Source organism: Stylophora pistillata, chromosome 8, assembly GCF_964205215.1.
Source record: "Stylophora pistillata chromosome 8, jaStyPist1.2, whole genome shotgun sequence".
NCBI classification, from domain to species: Eukaryota; Metazoa; Cnidaria; class Anthozoa; order Scleractinia; family Pocilloporidae; genus Stylophora; species Stylophora pistillata.
The window spans coordinates 2,320,713-2,337,090 of record NC_142526.1 but is presented as its reverse complement, the minus strand read 5'-3'; the positions used below and the strand labels follow the sequence as shown (position 1 = coordinate 2,337,090).

The window sequence follows — 16,378 nt, the reverse complement described above, 5'->3', positions numbered from 1 at the left end:
CAACGTAAACCATTCACCGCACTAAGATTTAGTTTTTGGTTGCTCTCATCTAGATCTCATGTTTAATTTACGGTCTGTATTGTTAAACTAAATGGGCTGAGGCGAATTTGATTGATGTTATTAGTTTTTAGGAGGTGGATATTTATCGAGACCAATAACAAAGACAAAAGAGAGTATCCCCCACAACACCCCCCCGCGACCAATCACGACAGTAGGACTAATAGATTCATAAGCCGTGGAATGATGCGGACACAGTTGTTCTGAAACTTTTGCTGGTACATTACTTTCTCAAGATGTCTCGTTTCACTTTCATTCTACAGCTATACATTTTCTTAATTCCTTCAGCGGATATGACTCAAATTGGTATGGACTTAAACATATCGGTTGTGGCTCCAATTGGTATGATATACTTTATACGTTTAACAAACTTTTTTGCTGAATCGTTCAATGAAATTAGTGGCTACACTCATCACGTAATATAAGCATTATTATTTTCAACCAAAAAGAGCTTTAATCATGGACTACTTTTGTCTGTATCCGTCGGGGAATAATTCCTCACGGAAATTTCAAGACTTGTTATTATCTATAGCAGCAGAGATAGTTAACAGAAGAGATTCTCATCTTTTTGATGCCACACGCACACTTTTCAAAAAAGAAACACATTTACTCGATTTAGGAAAAGTACTTCAAAATTTCACTGACCAGTGTTGAACATTTCCGCCACCTATAAAACGCGTTCGTTAGAATATATTTGATCTGATCTTAATGCCCAGAAAGAGGTACCTGAGTTGATCGGAATTGTGCGTGTTTGAAATGGCGATAAAAAGACTTAAAGCAAATTTTGATTTCATTGGTCGGTCTCGCAACAACTGATATTGAATTTTATTTTCATTGCCCTCCGCTACTTTTGGTTTCGTCTTCTTTTTTAATTGCTTTCTTAATATTAAGATTCAGAGTGAGATACAATGAAATATATGAAGTTCATATATTTTGTACTGCGGTATTAGATACATATGATGCACGATCCTCGCAGTAGATAGCACTATTTAAGCAATAGCGAAAATCAGGCCTGTACGGGATTCGAATCCCGTACAGGCCTGATTTTTTTCAAGTCTGATTTTCGCTATTGCTTAAATAGCGAAATCTACTGCGAGGATCGTGCATCATATGTAAGATTCAGAGTGTTCACTCATTGCCTCTTCAATCGTAAATCATATGAAAGCACTTATGAGTCATTCGGAGCGTGAGATAAAAATTATATGAACATGTGGCCAGTTTCTATATCTTTCCATCTGCACAGCTTGAAGCAACCACCATTAGTTAAGTTGTAACTTCCCACGCCCAACTGTGTGTTTCTTCTTTTGAGTTTTTTTTTTTACTTTTGCAATGTTTTTTTTTTTTTTTTTGCTTGTCGGTTGGTTTCGTGTAGGGGACGTGTAAATAGGACATCGGAAAATAGAAATGGATAATTTATGTTTTGGGCAGGTCGCATTATTTAAAAAACAAAAAAAAAGGGGGAGGGGAATTTCCTTTTTAAAGAGAAACTGTTCAAGGCCTACTCAAGTTAAAGTATGAGAGTTAATGTTATTCTTTTTCAGTATTGGACCAGCTTCATTATAATATCCAGCATTTAGACAGTTCATCTCAAAACGAGCCGAAAACTTCCACAACACCTGGTGGTAATACCCATGACTATTTTGTATGTCTTTGTCATTTAATCGTAAATTCGGATCGTGAAGATTATTTTTACTTTGGGCTGCAAGTATAATGGCGTTTATTAGGTAATGCTAAACCTTATCACCTGAAAAAGACTGGCACTATGCAGTCGAAAAATCGCGTTTCACATTGGAAATGACCATATCGAGAGGGAAACAATAATAGTTTGTAAAACAGGTATTCACCATGATGAATGACCACTTCTTCCTTACCTTTCCCAGAGTTGCCAAGTACATCCCCAAACAAGGCGAAACCCTCCATGAAACCGAATAGTAATGCGTTTTTTAACCTTATATCTTCAAACATATATTCAGAATCTCGTGTATTCATTTCTCTCAAGTCAGAGGCTGGAGTGTAGGAAAGCCCACTGTCTTCTCTAATGACAGCTAGAAAGCTTATTTTCTAAAGCTAGACACTAGGAGAGAAAATCTCGTACCACAAATTTTTCTGTTTATTCTTTTTACAGAGTTTTCCAGCTCACCTACAACCCCGCAAACAGTCCCCAAGAGACCAAATGGTGATACATTTAAGACAATCGCGGCCCTTCCAACAGTAGCAAGTACTGCTTCATCGTCAGCCTTTGGCTTTGGTAAATTCATTTGCTTATAAACATCAAATTATGATAAATCCAGCTTTATGATGGGGCAGCAGTGTTTCCTTTTCGTGCTAAAATTGTTTCTTTTCCTTGTTGGAATTATTTACAACAGACAAGTTTACTTCTGCATACACTCTCACAGTTTTATGAGGTTCATAATCCCCTTGATCGGATAGCCTTGTGTGGGTCTCACAACAATAAAAAAGTTCACATCGAAATACACCGAGAACTTCACATATGTCGACCTTTATTTTTTTCCAAAACAAAATAGAACATTGGAAATCAAAAAAGAAATGGATAATTTAGTTTTTGGGAAGGTCCCATCATTAACAGAAAAACCGAATTTAAGGAGACACTTCATGGAAACTGTACTGGGCGTGCGTGAAAAATGTAATATTTATGTTTTTTGCAGATGATTGTCGTATTTTGAAATTCAACCCAGAATTGAAAGATTTTTCTCTGCAAGGTTTCGTTATCAAGAGCGTGGAGGTACAAAGAGAAAGTGAATGTAAAGTGAGGTGCTTTCAGGAAAACAACTGTTTGTCTTTCAACATTGGTCTCTGGGAGGAAAATGGAGCTTACCTGTGTGAACTGAGTGATTCTGATCATGCGACGCATTCTGGGGCGCTCAAGCCAAGAAATGGCTTCATCTATCACTCAACCGAGGTAAGTTTCTTTAAGAAGCAAGATTTAGAACAGTTCACAATGCGAAATGAATTTATTGAAACATTATTCAACATAGATTTTCTTTCCATCACTGTTATTTTTATTCTTCTGTAAGCTTGCAAAGGTCGGCGTGAGACTTCTGTAAAACGTTATGAGAAGCAAATACTTAGAACCACATTTGGTGTTTTAAATCCTAGAACGCCTGTGCGAAGAATCCCTGTCCTCTACATCACTCCTGTCAAAATGGCTTTACGGATAAAGGCTACCGGTGTGTAGGTATGTAAAGATGAAATAAACAATTTTTAAAAGTCGAGTTTCCAGATGGGATTTGAACCCACGACCCTCCGTGATCTAGTCGGATGCTCTAACCACTGAGCTACAGGAGACTCTATGGTGAGCAAGGGTCAATTAGTGGGTATTGACTGGAACCGCATCACGCGGCTACACAGCCAAACATCAGTTAGCGCATAGAAGCTCACTAACAGCATCACGCTGTCTCGTTAAAGCATCACATGCATTAAAGCATCACATGCAGCCAACCAGCCTCCAAAGTGCTCACTTTGGAGGCTGGTTGGCTGCATGTGCTGAGGATGGTTGGCTGCATGGTTGACACCATAGAGTCTCCTGTAGCTCAATGGTTAGTGCATCCGACTAGATCACGGAGGGTCGTGGGTTCAAATCCCATCTGGAAACTCGGTGTGAAGGTAATGGTAAAAAAAATTTCAAAGTTTTATTTTCCAAGTTGAGTCCTTTAAAAGGCAGAAAAAGGTTATAAAAAGCATACCAGAGCGCTTGAGATTGATTCCTATTTAAATATGCTTGGCGGCACAGCACCGTACCTTATACCCTCCATACATCAGATAGTGAAAGCAACAATTGAAATGTCTACGTTTTACAGTAAAAATAGGCAGACTAAGAATTTTTTTTCTAATTCGCGCGCTAAATATCGCCATTATTTTAGAACCTCATTTTTGTTTGCTCGTTTCTTTCGCAAGGCAAAAAACTATCTACTAGCATAAGAATCACAACGATAAAAGTAAAATAATTTTCGCCCACTGATTCATGTACAGTCATTTTTCTAATAAAAGTAACGGGCAAGATACTCTTTTTCAGCACTTGCCAATTCAACCCCAAACGAGCCGGAAACCTTCACAGCATCTAGCGGTAATATGATTAGTTTTGTATGTTTTTGTCATTTAATTGTAAATGCGGATCATCACAATTTTCTTTTCCTTTCGGCTGCGAGTATGATAACGTTCTTTAGATGATGCAAATACGCTGGACCTTATCGTCTGAAAAAAAACTTACAGTGTGCAGTCGAAAAGTCGCGTTTCACAATTGAAGTGACAACATTGAGAGAGAAACAATAATACTTCATAACAAGGGTATTCACCATGAGAAATAATTATAACCACTTCTTTCTTTCCTTTTCCAGAGTTTCCAAGTAAAACTCCAAGACAGGCAAACTCCTCCACAATACCAAGTGGTAATACATTTTTCAACCGTATTTCTTAAGGAATATATTCAAAATTTCGTATAATTATTTATTACTCATGGGGTAGAAACTGGAGCGCAGAGAAGTATACTGTTTTTGCAAGTAATAGCTAGAGACAAGCTTTCTTCCTAAAGCTAGACACTAAGAAGAAAATACCCTGACTCACACTTTTCTGTTTATTCTTTTGACAGAGTTTTCCAGCTCACCTGTAGCTCCGCCAACAATCTCCACGAGGCCAAGTGGTAATACTGCTAAGTCAATCTCGGCCCTACCCACAGTATCAAGTACTGCTTCAACGTCTGATCATGAATAGTAATGATATTAATAACAGTAACAACAATAACATCAACAATAATGATAACTGAGACGGGAAATTAAACCATAGGGATTATAACATCATCTGCCCACTAGTGATCACTTTGAACTGTATGAGTTTATGAAGGAGTAAACTTGTCTGTTGTAAGAACAACCAAACAGTCCAAAAGGCCATTCAGCAGGCCGGGGAGATCAGTTTGTAAATAATTCCAACAAAAGAAAAGAAGGAATTTCAGCCCAAAGCAGGGAACACTGTTGGCGAATTAAATTGTAAATTTATCATAATATGATGTTTATGAGCAAATTAGGTTACCAATGATAACGGCATTTGTGCCCACAACTAACAAGATTATGAATTGGTAAGATAATCAGGAAATTGCATATAAAAACTACGCAGCTACTTTTGAAATATAATGAACTTGCTCACTAGCTTTACGCATGCGCTTTAGAAGTCGCATTAAACTTTCTTCCTGTAAATTACATACAGATATCTATGCATCATACTAACATCATTGATATTGGTAATAATTATTACATCAGCTGGCATGAGAAGTTTTATATGCACTTTGTGTTGAAGTGTTTAGAAAGAAAAAGGTTATTGCCACTAAACCACGATGGATCTCTGAAAACATCAAAAGAACCCTCTTCTGTTTCTACTACAAAGTAAGAGAGAGCTTTTCAGCTGTAATAATGCCCCATTTTTACTTGTTAAAAACTCGCTCTTGCTGTAGCATTTCTGAAAATTGTTCATTATCCCTTGTGAAACGGGTCAGGAGGGAATGGGCTGTCGGATTATGCAACCTTGGTTCATAATACTTCAAGCACTCGGTATTTTTACGCTAAGGGTTAATACGTGTAAATATTGCTTTGTTTATGCAAATTAATAGAGCCGGCACGATGTGTAAGTTGGACAGAATCTGCTAACTTATAACCATCATCTGACATTTATTTTAAAGATGAGATTGATTGATTGTAAAATATCTTAAAACCTTAGAACGATCATCTGACACTTATTCAAATGATACGATTGTTTGATTGTAAAATATCTTAAAAGCATAGAACCATTATCCTTGGGCATAGGGTAAAATATGGCCTAATGGACCGGACTGGGCTATTTTTTTGGATCACTTTTTGGACCATTTTTTGGATCACTGATTTTTTGGAACATTTTTTGGACTATTTTTTGGACCAGTTTTTGGACCATTTTTTGGACCATTTTTTTGGACCATTTCTTGGACCATTTTTGGACCATTTTTTGGAACATTATTTGGACCATTTTTTGGACCATTTTTTGCACCAATTTAAAAGGGGGGAGCCCACCGTTAGTACTCAGGGAGGAATGGGTGCAGTCTACAAGTACTGAGAGAGGGGTGTGGGGCAGAGTGTTATTACTCAGGGAGGGGTGGTAGGTGGTTGTAATTGTAAACACTACTGGTTAATGGAGCATTTACTCGAGCGTAATAATTATTTTAATCGGTTTTTCGATTGACTTCTCGTACATCAAACATTTTGCACTGGGCCGCGGCGTTTCTTAAATTTTTCAGTCATGCGAAAGCGAAACTGCCACGTAAACACTCGATTTTAATTCTTATTGAAAATATCGCGTTTACGATCCTCCACTGTTGAGTTACCTGTCTGGCATAGGTTATGCGCAAGCCTTTTTAGTCGACTTCTGAACCATCAGTTTCCTTTGTGAAAAAGTGTGAATCTACCAAATTTATCTATCTTCCTTTTGTCACTGATGTTATCAGACGAGGTCATGGAATTTCCGGTCCTTAGCCCTTGACTAGAATTCACAAGTGCTATCGCAGATTTAACGTTTGTACGTTTACTATATGAAATAACTTTTGGTACAATCGTACAAAGCAATCTTCTTTCGGGTGTCTCGAAAACACAGACCTCGAAAACGCAGACCGCAAACCGCAGATCTCGAAAACGTAGACCTTGAAAAACGTGTATACAGTGTGTAATTACCAGATTTATCTCTCTTCCTTTTGTCATTGATGTTATCAGACGAGATAATGGAATTTCCATCATGCGAAAGCAAAACTGACACGTAAACACTGGACTTTAATTTCTATTGAAAACACTGCGTTAACGATCCTCCACTGTTGAGTTATCCGAGTGCCTTTTGAGTGGACCTGTGTGTGCACTATCAGTTGCTTCACGTTTTCCTCTGTGTATACCGTATGTTATTACTGAATTTATCTATCTTCCTTTATCTATCTTCCGTAGCATTTCTTTAGTTGTTTGTCATGCGAACGAGAAAGAGGCCTACTCTGGGACCTTAAGTTGCCTTATTTAAGTCGCCTTAAGTCGCCTTAAGTTGCCTTAAGTTTCCTTAAGTCACTATTGGTTACACAATGTTATAAGGGTTCCACCCTAATTCCAATTGACCCCATTCACCCCATTTTAATCATAAGGATCAGAGGAGGAGGCATGGTGGCTGAATGGTTAGTTCACTAGACTCGACATTGGTCCAGTTTTGGTGTCTAGTGTTGGAGCATTGCATTTTGTTCTCGGGCAAGAAACTGTAAGTTCAAAGTGCCTCACCCTTTCTGGGTGAAAATATCGGTACTGGTTGGCAGGGGGGGGAGTTAACCCTGCGATGGACTGAGTTTAATTATTGTTATTGTGAGGTGGGCAGTGGCTTCCATATATATAGAAACTCCATGTAAAAATAGTCATGTACCTGTCCAGCTCCTATGCTGGCATGGGTAATTCCTACATGTAAACAATACTGATGTAGGAATATGACACTGTATACTCTTCCATTTTCTTACTAAAACAGCTATCTGTTTCAACAAATTGTCTGTCTTGCATTTCATGATGAAAATGTTGATAAAGGGGTTGACACAGTGTATTTGTTGTGGTTCAATTTTATCCTTGGTTTAAATTTTATTTTCCATTGTTTCAACCCTATTATCATACATTACCATAACCAAAAACAATGGAAAATAAAATTTAAACCAAGGGTAAAACTGAACCACAACATATTATCATCAGGATATAATAAAAGTTGAATCATATAAAACCTACAGTACCAGATCATCAAGATAAAACGATAGAAAGGTATTCTGGAGAAAGGCTCAGTTCTTGCCACTCACATACCTTGAGCAGTGTAAATAACATTATCAAAGGTCAACTAAACTTAAATGAAGCTAAATTTAATGCACGTAACTTACTCAGAGTAAAAGAATGACAAAAGTGGGCCATTTCTCCAGCATAAACCCATTAATTTGTACTAGCTATTTCCCAAATGTGATTTGACCAACTGAAAACATTTGAGCTTTGTAGCTCGATGAACCTACTAAAGGTGTAAATATTTATCTATCTTGAAACTTTGATAGTCTTTTTGTTCATTTTCGTCAGTTTGATGATAAACATACATCAACCACTTCTAAGCCAAGAAAAGCTTTTTAAGGCAAACGTGGCCACCAGAAATATTTGATCACGTGACTCGTTTTTTTCCCGTGACCAAAGTGTATTTGAGAACAACACGCGCGCGAGCTTGCCGAAAGTGTACAGAAAAATAGTTAATTTATCTGCGCAAAAAAAAAAAAGATCATCAAAAAGCTTTAAAAAAATTCACTCTGAAAGTTTAACTGGGCGAACGCCTCAATGAAATGGACGTACCGGTACTTGGCGAGAGAAATCCTATAGTGTTGTCCCGCTCCTAACTTAGAAACAGGGAAATTAGTTAGAGGCGCCAAGATTGCTTGGAGAATTATAATTGCGGAGACTTTAGAGCCAGCTTTCAGCTTGGAGAATTTCGTCGCGACTCGTTAGTTTCTAGACAGTTGTGAGGTAACAATGAATGCTTTTAAACCTATAATACTGCCACCAGGCTAAAATAAAACTTGAGTGCTTGGAGGGTCCTGCTGATCCGATCAGCAGTGGAGAAAAAGTTTAGCATATGGTTCTCAGTATGGTATTGGAGTGTTTTGTCTAACTAAGGCAGGAGAACAAAAAATTGGTTGGGTCCCTGAAAAGGACCGACTAATTTTCGATGCTGTTGGAAAGGCATGCGAGTTTCCAAACTTTCATGCCAAAATTGACAGTGCAAGTGGCAAAAATATGGGAGATAAGTTTACCAAGATAACAATTTATTATAATTTGTGAGGCTATGTGAAATAATTCAATAATCAAGCTATTTTTAATGAATTAAGTGGAAAATTTATTGATAGTTTAATGTAAATTATGTCTCTTTTCTTAATTAAAAATGTGTCTTTACGTGCATATTTTTGATAGGTTTGTTTTATGTTGGGTAGATAACCCATAATGTTTTCCTGGCTATTTATTCACTAGCTTTGACTGTATAATTTAACAATAACTGTTGTGGTAATTCTGTCTAATTATTTTTAGCTAAATTGGTTTGAAATCTGAATATTTTAGGCTATGGTGACCTATGAGCACACAAAAGTAACCAAATTGACTATGGTGTTTATTGCAAGGGATTCTGTAGATATTTTTAGGGTTTATGGAGAGACTGTTCCTAACTTTGATTTCATCACTTCAATCAAATAAAATCACTTTAAGTTGCCTTAAGTCGCCTTAAGTTGCCTTAAATCGCCTAAAGTCGCAATGTTTTTTTTAGCCAATTTCGCTTAAGTCGCCTAAAGTTACGGCGACTCAAGAGGCTGTCCACCTAAGAACGGATAAGGCAAATTTCGGACCTTCGCCGATTTCCCTGATTTTTACTGTGAAAGTCGATACTTCTATCCCATGAACAAATATTGCGTTTATTTTGAATCAGTCCGGTTTTTTCATTTTTACGAGATATTTTTCAAAGTGACTCAAAGACACCCAGTTTCTCCCCCCGGAACTCCATAATTTAGCTACAAAAGTCGATCGCTGCTGAAGCCGTATTTTCAACTCTAAAATGCTTTCTATTTTATACGTCTAAGATCAACCCTCTACCACTACGTTAACGGTGAAATGATTACACTGTATATATTTTTCACTGAGTTATAAATTTTTCAAAATACTTACCTCGAGCACTGAAATTTGTGATGCGTGAGGTACATGTGGTTGAAAGCTATTTTCTCTTATGTGGGACCTGATCTAGCGTCAAATCTATTACAGCCTATAAGCACTTGTACCTAATAAGTAAATTATGGGAGAAAACTTTTGGGCACTCTTCATGGCGCGCCGCACAGAGCTTTGCAAATTTCACAAATATTCGCCATTTTGATCGAAATCAAAGATAACGCGATCCGACCAACAGGTAAATTTGGGATCTGAGAACTTGTTACAAATCATAAAAAAAAAAATGAAGAGCGGATTTTTATATTGAAAAATACATATCATGCGACTTTTTCGTCGTTAAGTTGAAAACATTGGAGTTCTAAAGAGGAAAGACCTGTGTTTATAGTTAATAAATTATGCAAATTAGCATTATTTAAAATTGTGTCCATAAAACTTTTTTTTCTACCATGTTCTTAAACACAAAGAGCTGTCTCTTTTAACTGAAGATCATATTATTCCACACTTCTAAGGCAAGGTATTTTTTGAGTTTATGGCCATTTTCATCTCCCACGAAGCGCTGATTAAGTAAAACAGCAGTGTTTGTTTCGCACGCTTATCGCCAACTAATTCAGTTATCATCAACCACAGAGAAGTGGACATCGAAGATCTTACCAGTAATATTTCCTTAACCTCTCTTCAGTAGCAAGAGATGTTTTTTTTTTTCGGCAAGACGCAACAGTGCTCGTTTTCCTAACAGCTTCTTTTATCGGTCAGCGGGCAGGTATTGAAGTCTTTCGGTATGACTTTTCAGAGTCACAGTATGGCAAGGATTGTGTGATCGTATCCTGTGCCCAATGAAAACATGCATCCGATGTTTCTGCAACGAAGGACACGACATTCTAACAGCGGGAGAATTGAGAAAGGTGCTCTCTGAGAGACCAGTGAAAGGTACATCCGCGTGCGTATGTGAAGTTGACGAGTCTAAGAGAACCTATGAAGTGAACAAGATAGATTGTTTTAGCAAGCTACACAACATGCAGTTTGGGGAAAAAAGTATACGTGCGTGGAGGTCGTACGGAATAGGGCGTGGCAAGGAGATTTCTTACGACCAGCTAGTTTCAAATGACCAAGGAGACACCGCTCTCGTTGTAAGTAAGGAGTTCTTCCCTTTTCACAATGCACGTGTGTATGAATACACAGTTCCTGGAACAGAGGGTTCAAATGAAGACGATGATTTGGACGATTCAAAGATGGACATGTTTGAATGTTCGGAGCCTGGATGCGTGAAGAGTTTTAAAACGTTTTCAGAGCTCGAGTTACATTTGAACGTAGGGGACCATTGTGTGAAGGATGAAAGGCTGTCAGAAACAGTATATGATAAACTCCGTAGAGATTGGGCAGAGAGGTTTACTACATCAGTCAGCATCACTGACGAACCACAGGGCGAAACTAGTACCCACCAGGTTGTACGTGACTCAATGCCTCCTGTAAACACTGTCAGTATGGGCTGGGCCCTACCCAAGCCACGAGCACGATCCACTAGATTCAGTTGCAAAGTTAAGAATTATTTAACAGCAAATTTTGATCAAGGCGAACAATCAGGGCTAAAAGCTGCCCCTCAGCAGGTTTCAAATGATATGCGAAAGGCAAGAGACGAGCAGAATAATAGGTTGTTTGACCGAGACGAGTGGTTTACCAAGAGCCAAGTGTAGGGGTTTTTCTCTCGCCTTACAGCAAACAGAAAAAGGCAACGAACACCCTCAGAAATCGAGCAAAATCCGAAGGAACTCTCCCTACAGGAAGAGGAAGCTGAACGGCAATGGCTGATGGAACACATCCTTAATGAGCTAAAGCCGCAGCATCCTCTGTCCTACGATGCCTTTAATCTGTGTGAGTGCGCAAAGGAGAATAAGCTTAGTCTTTTTAATGTAGCAATGCTCAAAGAAATCCTCTCGTTTTTTGAAGAACCATTTAAATCGAGAGACAGGAAAAAAGACCTTATTGAGCAACTGATGTCATTTATACAGGAATGCCAATGCTTTCATTAAACTATATCAGAAGCTGCATAGCCCAGGAAAACAAATGATGGTGCCTGTGGAGCGAGTTTGTTTTGGACTGAATAGGCACAGCCTCAAAGTAACCTGATAAACAGTTGTACTCAGCGAATTAACGTACTCACTTCTGAGAAAATTCGCGAAAGTCTCTCAGAATTTGTCGTTATTAAGTTTGTGGCGATTTTCTTAACTCGCAAAAATTAAAAGAGAAAAAAGAAAGTAAAAAAATACTACCCTGACCGTGGGAGATGTCAATAGCATTTACGCGTAAATATAGGTTTGTGATTTTCTTAATTTCGAGAAATTAATGATATGTGAATTTTGCAGGAGTTTATTAAAATGCCAGTTTCGATCATTTGTATTATTTTTCAATTTCTCCCGGCAGGATTCTCCTACTCTCGATGACTCGATCATATTGCATATCTTCGGGATTCGCGTTTGGTTCGACGACAAGACAAACCTCTGAAACTAGATGTTGCGTGACCAGGCGTAACTGACTCAGTCACGTTGAAAAAGTAAACATGTAAATTTCACCTCTTCAACAAATACCGTTTTGAAATGATGAATATATGAATACAGTATATTGGAACTGCGGAACGAGAAGAATTTCATCGCAATTATAGACGAAACTTTTAATTTGCGGAAATAAACCTGAAAAATTCTTGCTTGAACGTAATTCGAACCCTTGACTTTTGCAACACCGCCGGTTCAGCGCTCTTACCATTAGGCTAACAAACCAACAGTGATGCCATTCTACAAATGATGATGAACAACTTGCTAACCACTTAAAAGGAAAAATTTAGCAAATAGCTGGAAGAAATGGTCAAATCTGGCAAATTGGCCACAATAATAAACACGAGTGAAATGAACAACTTTTTCAACAACAAATTCCGTTGGCACGTCGTTGATAACTGAAAACAAAGGCTAGCGCTCTTGAACATTAAGTAAGTTTCTCAAGTCCAAAAGGAATACAACAGTAACGTTTCCACTTCTATAGAAACTATTGTTTGCATGGTCAAATATTGCTACGGAAACTATTTTGGACGCGTGTGTCGAAAAACAAGGAACGCATGCAGCTAATTTGCATATGACTTCAGAGAAGATTATTCTGAAACATTTCCTCCATGCCATGTAAAACGGACAAAACAATATTTTTATCGATTTGATACTTCATTAAGGAGTTGGTACTTTATCTTCAAGCAGTTTTAGGCCATTAGGGCTTAGAAATCGGATTCATGTGCGGATCGCGTTATCTTTGGTTTCGATCAAAATGGCGAATATTTGTGAAATTCGCAAAGCTCTCTGCGGCGCGCTATGAAGAGTGCCCAAAAGTTCTATTCCATAATTTACTTATTAGGTGTAAGTGCTTATAGGCTGTAATAGATTTGACTCGAGATTAGGTCCCACATAAGAGAAAATAGCTTTCAACCACATGTACCTCACGCATCACAAATTTCAGTGCTTGAGATAAGTATTTTGAAAAATTTGTAACTCAGTGAAAAATATATACAGTGTGATTATTTTACCGTTAACGTAATGACAAAAGGTTGATCTTAGACACATAAAATAGAAAGCTCGTTAGAATTGAAAATACGGCTACAGCAGCGATCGACTTTTGTAGCTAAATTATGGAGGTCGGGGGGGGGGGGGGGAAATGGGTGCCTGTGAGGTCACCTTGAAAAATATCTCGTAAAAAGTGAAATAACCGGACTGGTTCAAAATAAACGCAATATTTGTTCATGGGATAGAAGTCTCGACTTTTACAGTAAAAATTAAGGAAATCGGTGAAGGTCCGAAATTTGCCTTATCCGTTCTTAGGCGGACAGCCTCTTAAGGCCCCAGAGTAGGCCTGAGAAACTGACACCTAAACACTTTACTCTAATTTTAATTGAAAATATCGCCATCTTGCACCGTTAAGTCATGCGTGTGCCTGTGAAGTCGACTTGAGCTAGTGCTAAATGATACTCACGGGTTAGCATGAATCGTCTTTCAGTTGCCTCGCGTTTCCCTTTTTGCACGTGAAAAAAAAGTGAAGAAAAAGCAGGATGTCTTTATAGATGGTTTCAAAGAACGGGGTGTAATCCAGTTGTCAATGAAACTCTTCTGACTTATTTAAGCTCCAGACAATAAAATTTCCCAATCAAAATCGGACTTCTACGTTTTGTCGGCGGAAAATATCGGCAAGCAACAGTAGCCACCTTAGTTTCACTTCGAAGGTTTCGTAAGTTTTTACGCAAGAAGTGATTGGCAGTTGGTGCAGAAGGCGACAAACAAGGTATCAAACCATCAGAGACTTCTTTAATCTTCAAACTGGACGCTCGAGGAGCGTTCACTCGGGCTTCTTTTATAGCCATGGCATTCACACCAAACACGAGTACAATTATAACATAGATTGTAAATTCGTGCAATCAAATTCAATTGCGCGAGCTTGCTTCAATTTTCCATTGTGCACGCTGGTGACGTCAGCAAACAAATGCCTCGAAGAAAAAATTTTCTCGCAAGTGACCTCAGCATTTTTCATTAAAAAACGAGAAAAGCTTCCGCAAAAAAAGTTAAACTAGACAGGGCAACAAGTGAACAAGCCGATGAAGATCTGCCTACTTTTCCTTTAGGAATGGATTTTTTAACTCCCGAGAAAGAACCCAGAGAAGGCTGTTCCGAAAACGAGGAGTGTAGAGTGCGGAGTCTAAAAAAAAAAAATAAAAAAAAAATAAAAGAATAATTAAATACATAAATAAACTAGAAATAGAAATTTAAGAAATAAAAATAATAATTATTAAAAAATCACGCCGCCTGAAGTGGACTGTTCATATAGTATATTTAACTCAAGATTTTCATACGTAGCATTTCACTTTTACGGAAAAAAAGTAAAGAACAGTCCAGTTTGGATGTTACTGAAATTAGTAACGGGGAACGGGAAATACAGAACGGGGAACGGGGAACGGGGAACGCGGAACGGGAACGGGGAACGGGAACGGGAACGGGGAACGGGAACGGGGAAAGGGGAACGGGGAACGGCGAACGGGGAACGGGTGTACAGCGGTAATCCACCTGAGAATTCAAAATGGCGGAGTAAACGATGTTTACAAACACTGATTTTATCGCTAGGTCGCCGCTTGCAGCGAAATTAGACGACCCGCTCTTATCTAACTATTACCCAGGCGAAGCTACGAAGCCTAGTATTCCGAGGCGAGAATTTGAAGTCAACGTTTCTGCAATGGCTGCCATGCCACCATTTGTTCTGACGTCTCTCTTTGTTTTTCCTTCCTGAAATCTGCATCTTTTGGCAGAGTTTGGATATGTTGGCTGTTTGCATCGCCCAACAGCATTTTTTGCAGATAAGTAGCAAGGAGGTAATATCTTAGATCAACAGAAATGAGCTAGGAAACGTAATAACCAGCCTAGTTATTAAAATTACTACATGCAGATATCTACTTACCTTACCGCAAAATAACATCGGGAACATATCTTTGTATCGACCCATAAGCTTCCATGTAAAAAATAGAGAAATCAAACATTGACAGAACTTTTAATAACATTTAATTTAACAGGAAAACATGAGTTATGTCTTCAAGAATGTAGGTGTATGAATTCACAGTCATGCTAATGCTTACAATAATATTTACACTGCATTGATCATATTCAAGAGAAAATGACTCTCATAATGGGCGTGAAAGTCATTCAGCTGTTTGCTTTACAACATTATATATATTGTTAGGTTGTAGCGGTGAAGATATTGGAGGTAAACTTCATTACCTTGCAGTACAATTACTCTATGAATATAAGAATAAATGCCGCGAGCTTGTAGTTCTGTGTTGATTGTTCAAATGTTGTGCATGAAATGTAAGACACTCACCTCTCCGAGGATTTGATTTCTATGCACCCTGCAATGTGTGCCAGACAAAAACTAAATTTATGAGGCACTCAACATTTCAAAGTAAAATCCTTCATTAAAACCTATACTTACCGTCCATGCTTTTTGCTCCGACGATTGCGTTCGAAGAGCGTGCTCAAAACTAGTTGCCTGACCCTTTTAGTTCCCTTTACTCCGCCATTTTGAATTCTCAGGCGGGTTACTGCTGTACACCCGTTCCCCATTCGCCGTTCCCGTTCCCCGTTCCCCGTTAACAGTTTTAGTAACATCCGACCAGTTTTGACCATGTCTAGAAAATGCGAGAAATTACACCTTCAGTTTTGCTGGAATCATTCTTTAAAACTCGCGCGACACGCGAGTAGTCATGCGTGGCCCGAAGACTTTGTTTATTCAGTCACCTTCTACTCGCTGACAGTTCACTTGCACTCAATTCGTGCTTATCGGTCAGCTGTTTTATACTGTTCCCTGATGGTTACTCTCATAAACTGATATATAACTCACTTCAGTTCTACTCGACTAAAACAGTTTTGCAGATAAATCTGTGTGACATCGCTAATTCTAACAGGAATGCAAGGCCAAGGAGTTGCACGTGATTATTGGCGAGACAGGTGGTTTGGTTAAGCTGCGCTGCAGTACGTTAAATGGCTTTTTTGGGAAAACATTTTTTTTTTATAATTTGACTTCTCAAAGTGCAA

General features: G+C 38.4%; 2 protein-coding genes across 3 annotated transcripts; both read left to right on the top strand.

Moving 5' to 3' along the window:
* The first annotated feature begins 228 nt into the window (after positions 1–228).
* LOC111325782 (uncharacterized) lies at positions 229–4,871 on the top strand. 2 transcript variants are annotated; one of them, XM_088729265.1, is made up of 8 exons: positions 229–399; positions 1,599–1,679; positions 2,183–2,275; positions 2,724–2,977; positions 3,175–3,253; positions 4,091–4,141; positions 4,413–4,463; positions 4,664–4,871. In XM_088729265.1, the coding sequence occupies exons 1-8, from the start codon at positions 294–296 to the stop codon at positions 4,783–4,785; spliced, it is 837 nt and encodes a 278-aa protein (XP_088585391.1). In that variant the 5' UTR covers positions 229–293; the 3' UTR covers positions 4,786–4,871. The 2 variants fall into 2 exon arrangements, with proteins under 2 accessions (XP_088585391.1, XP_022785408.1); XM_022929673.2 differs by having other exon boundaries at positions 2,183–2,305.
* Positions 4,872–10,215: 5,344 nt separating this feature from the next.
* LOC148724424 (uncharacterized) lies at positions 10,216–11,467 on the top strand. The gene has a single exon (XM_088730340.1). The coding sequence runs from the start codon at positions 10,610–10,612 to the stop codon at positions 11,465–11,467; it is 858 nt and encodes a 285-aa protein (XP_088586466.1). The 5' UTR covers positions 10,216–10,609.
* The last annotated feature ends 4,911 nt before the right edge of the window (positions 11,468–16,378 follow it).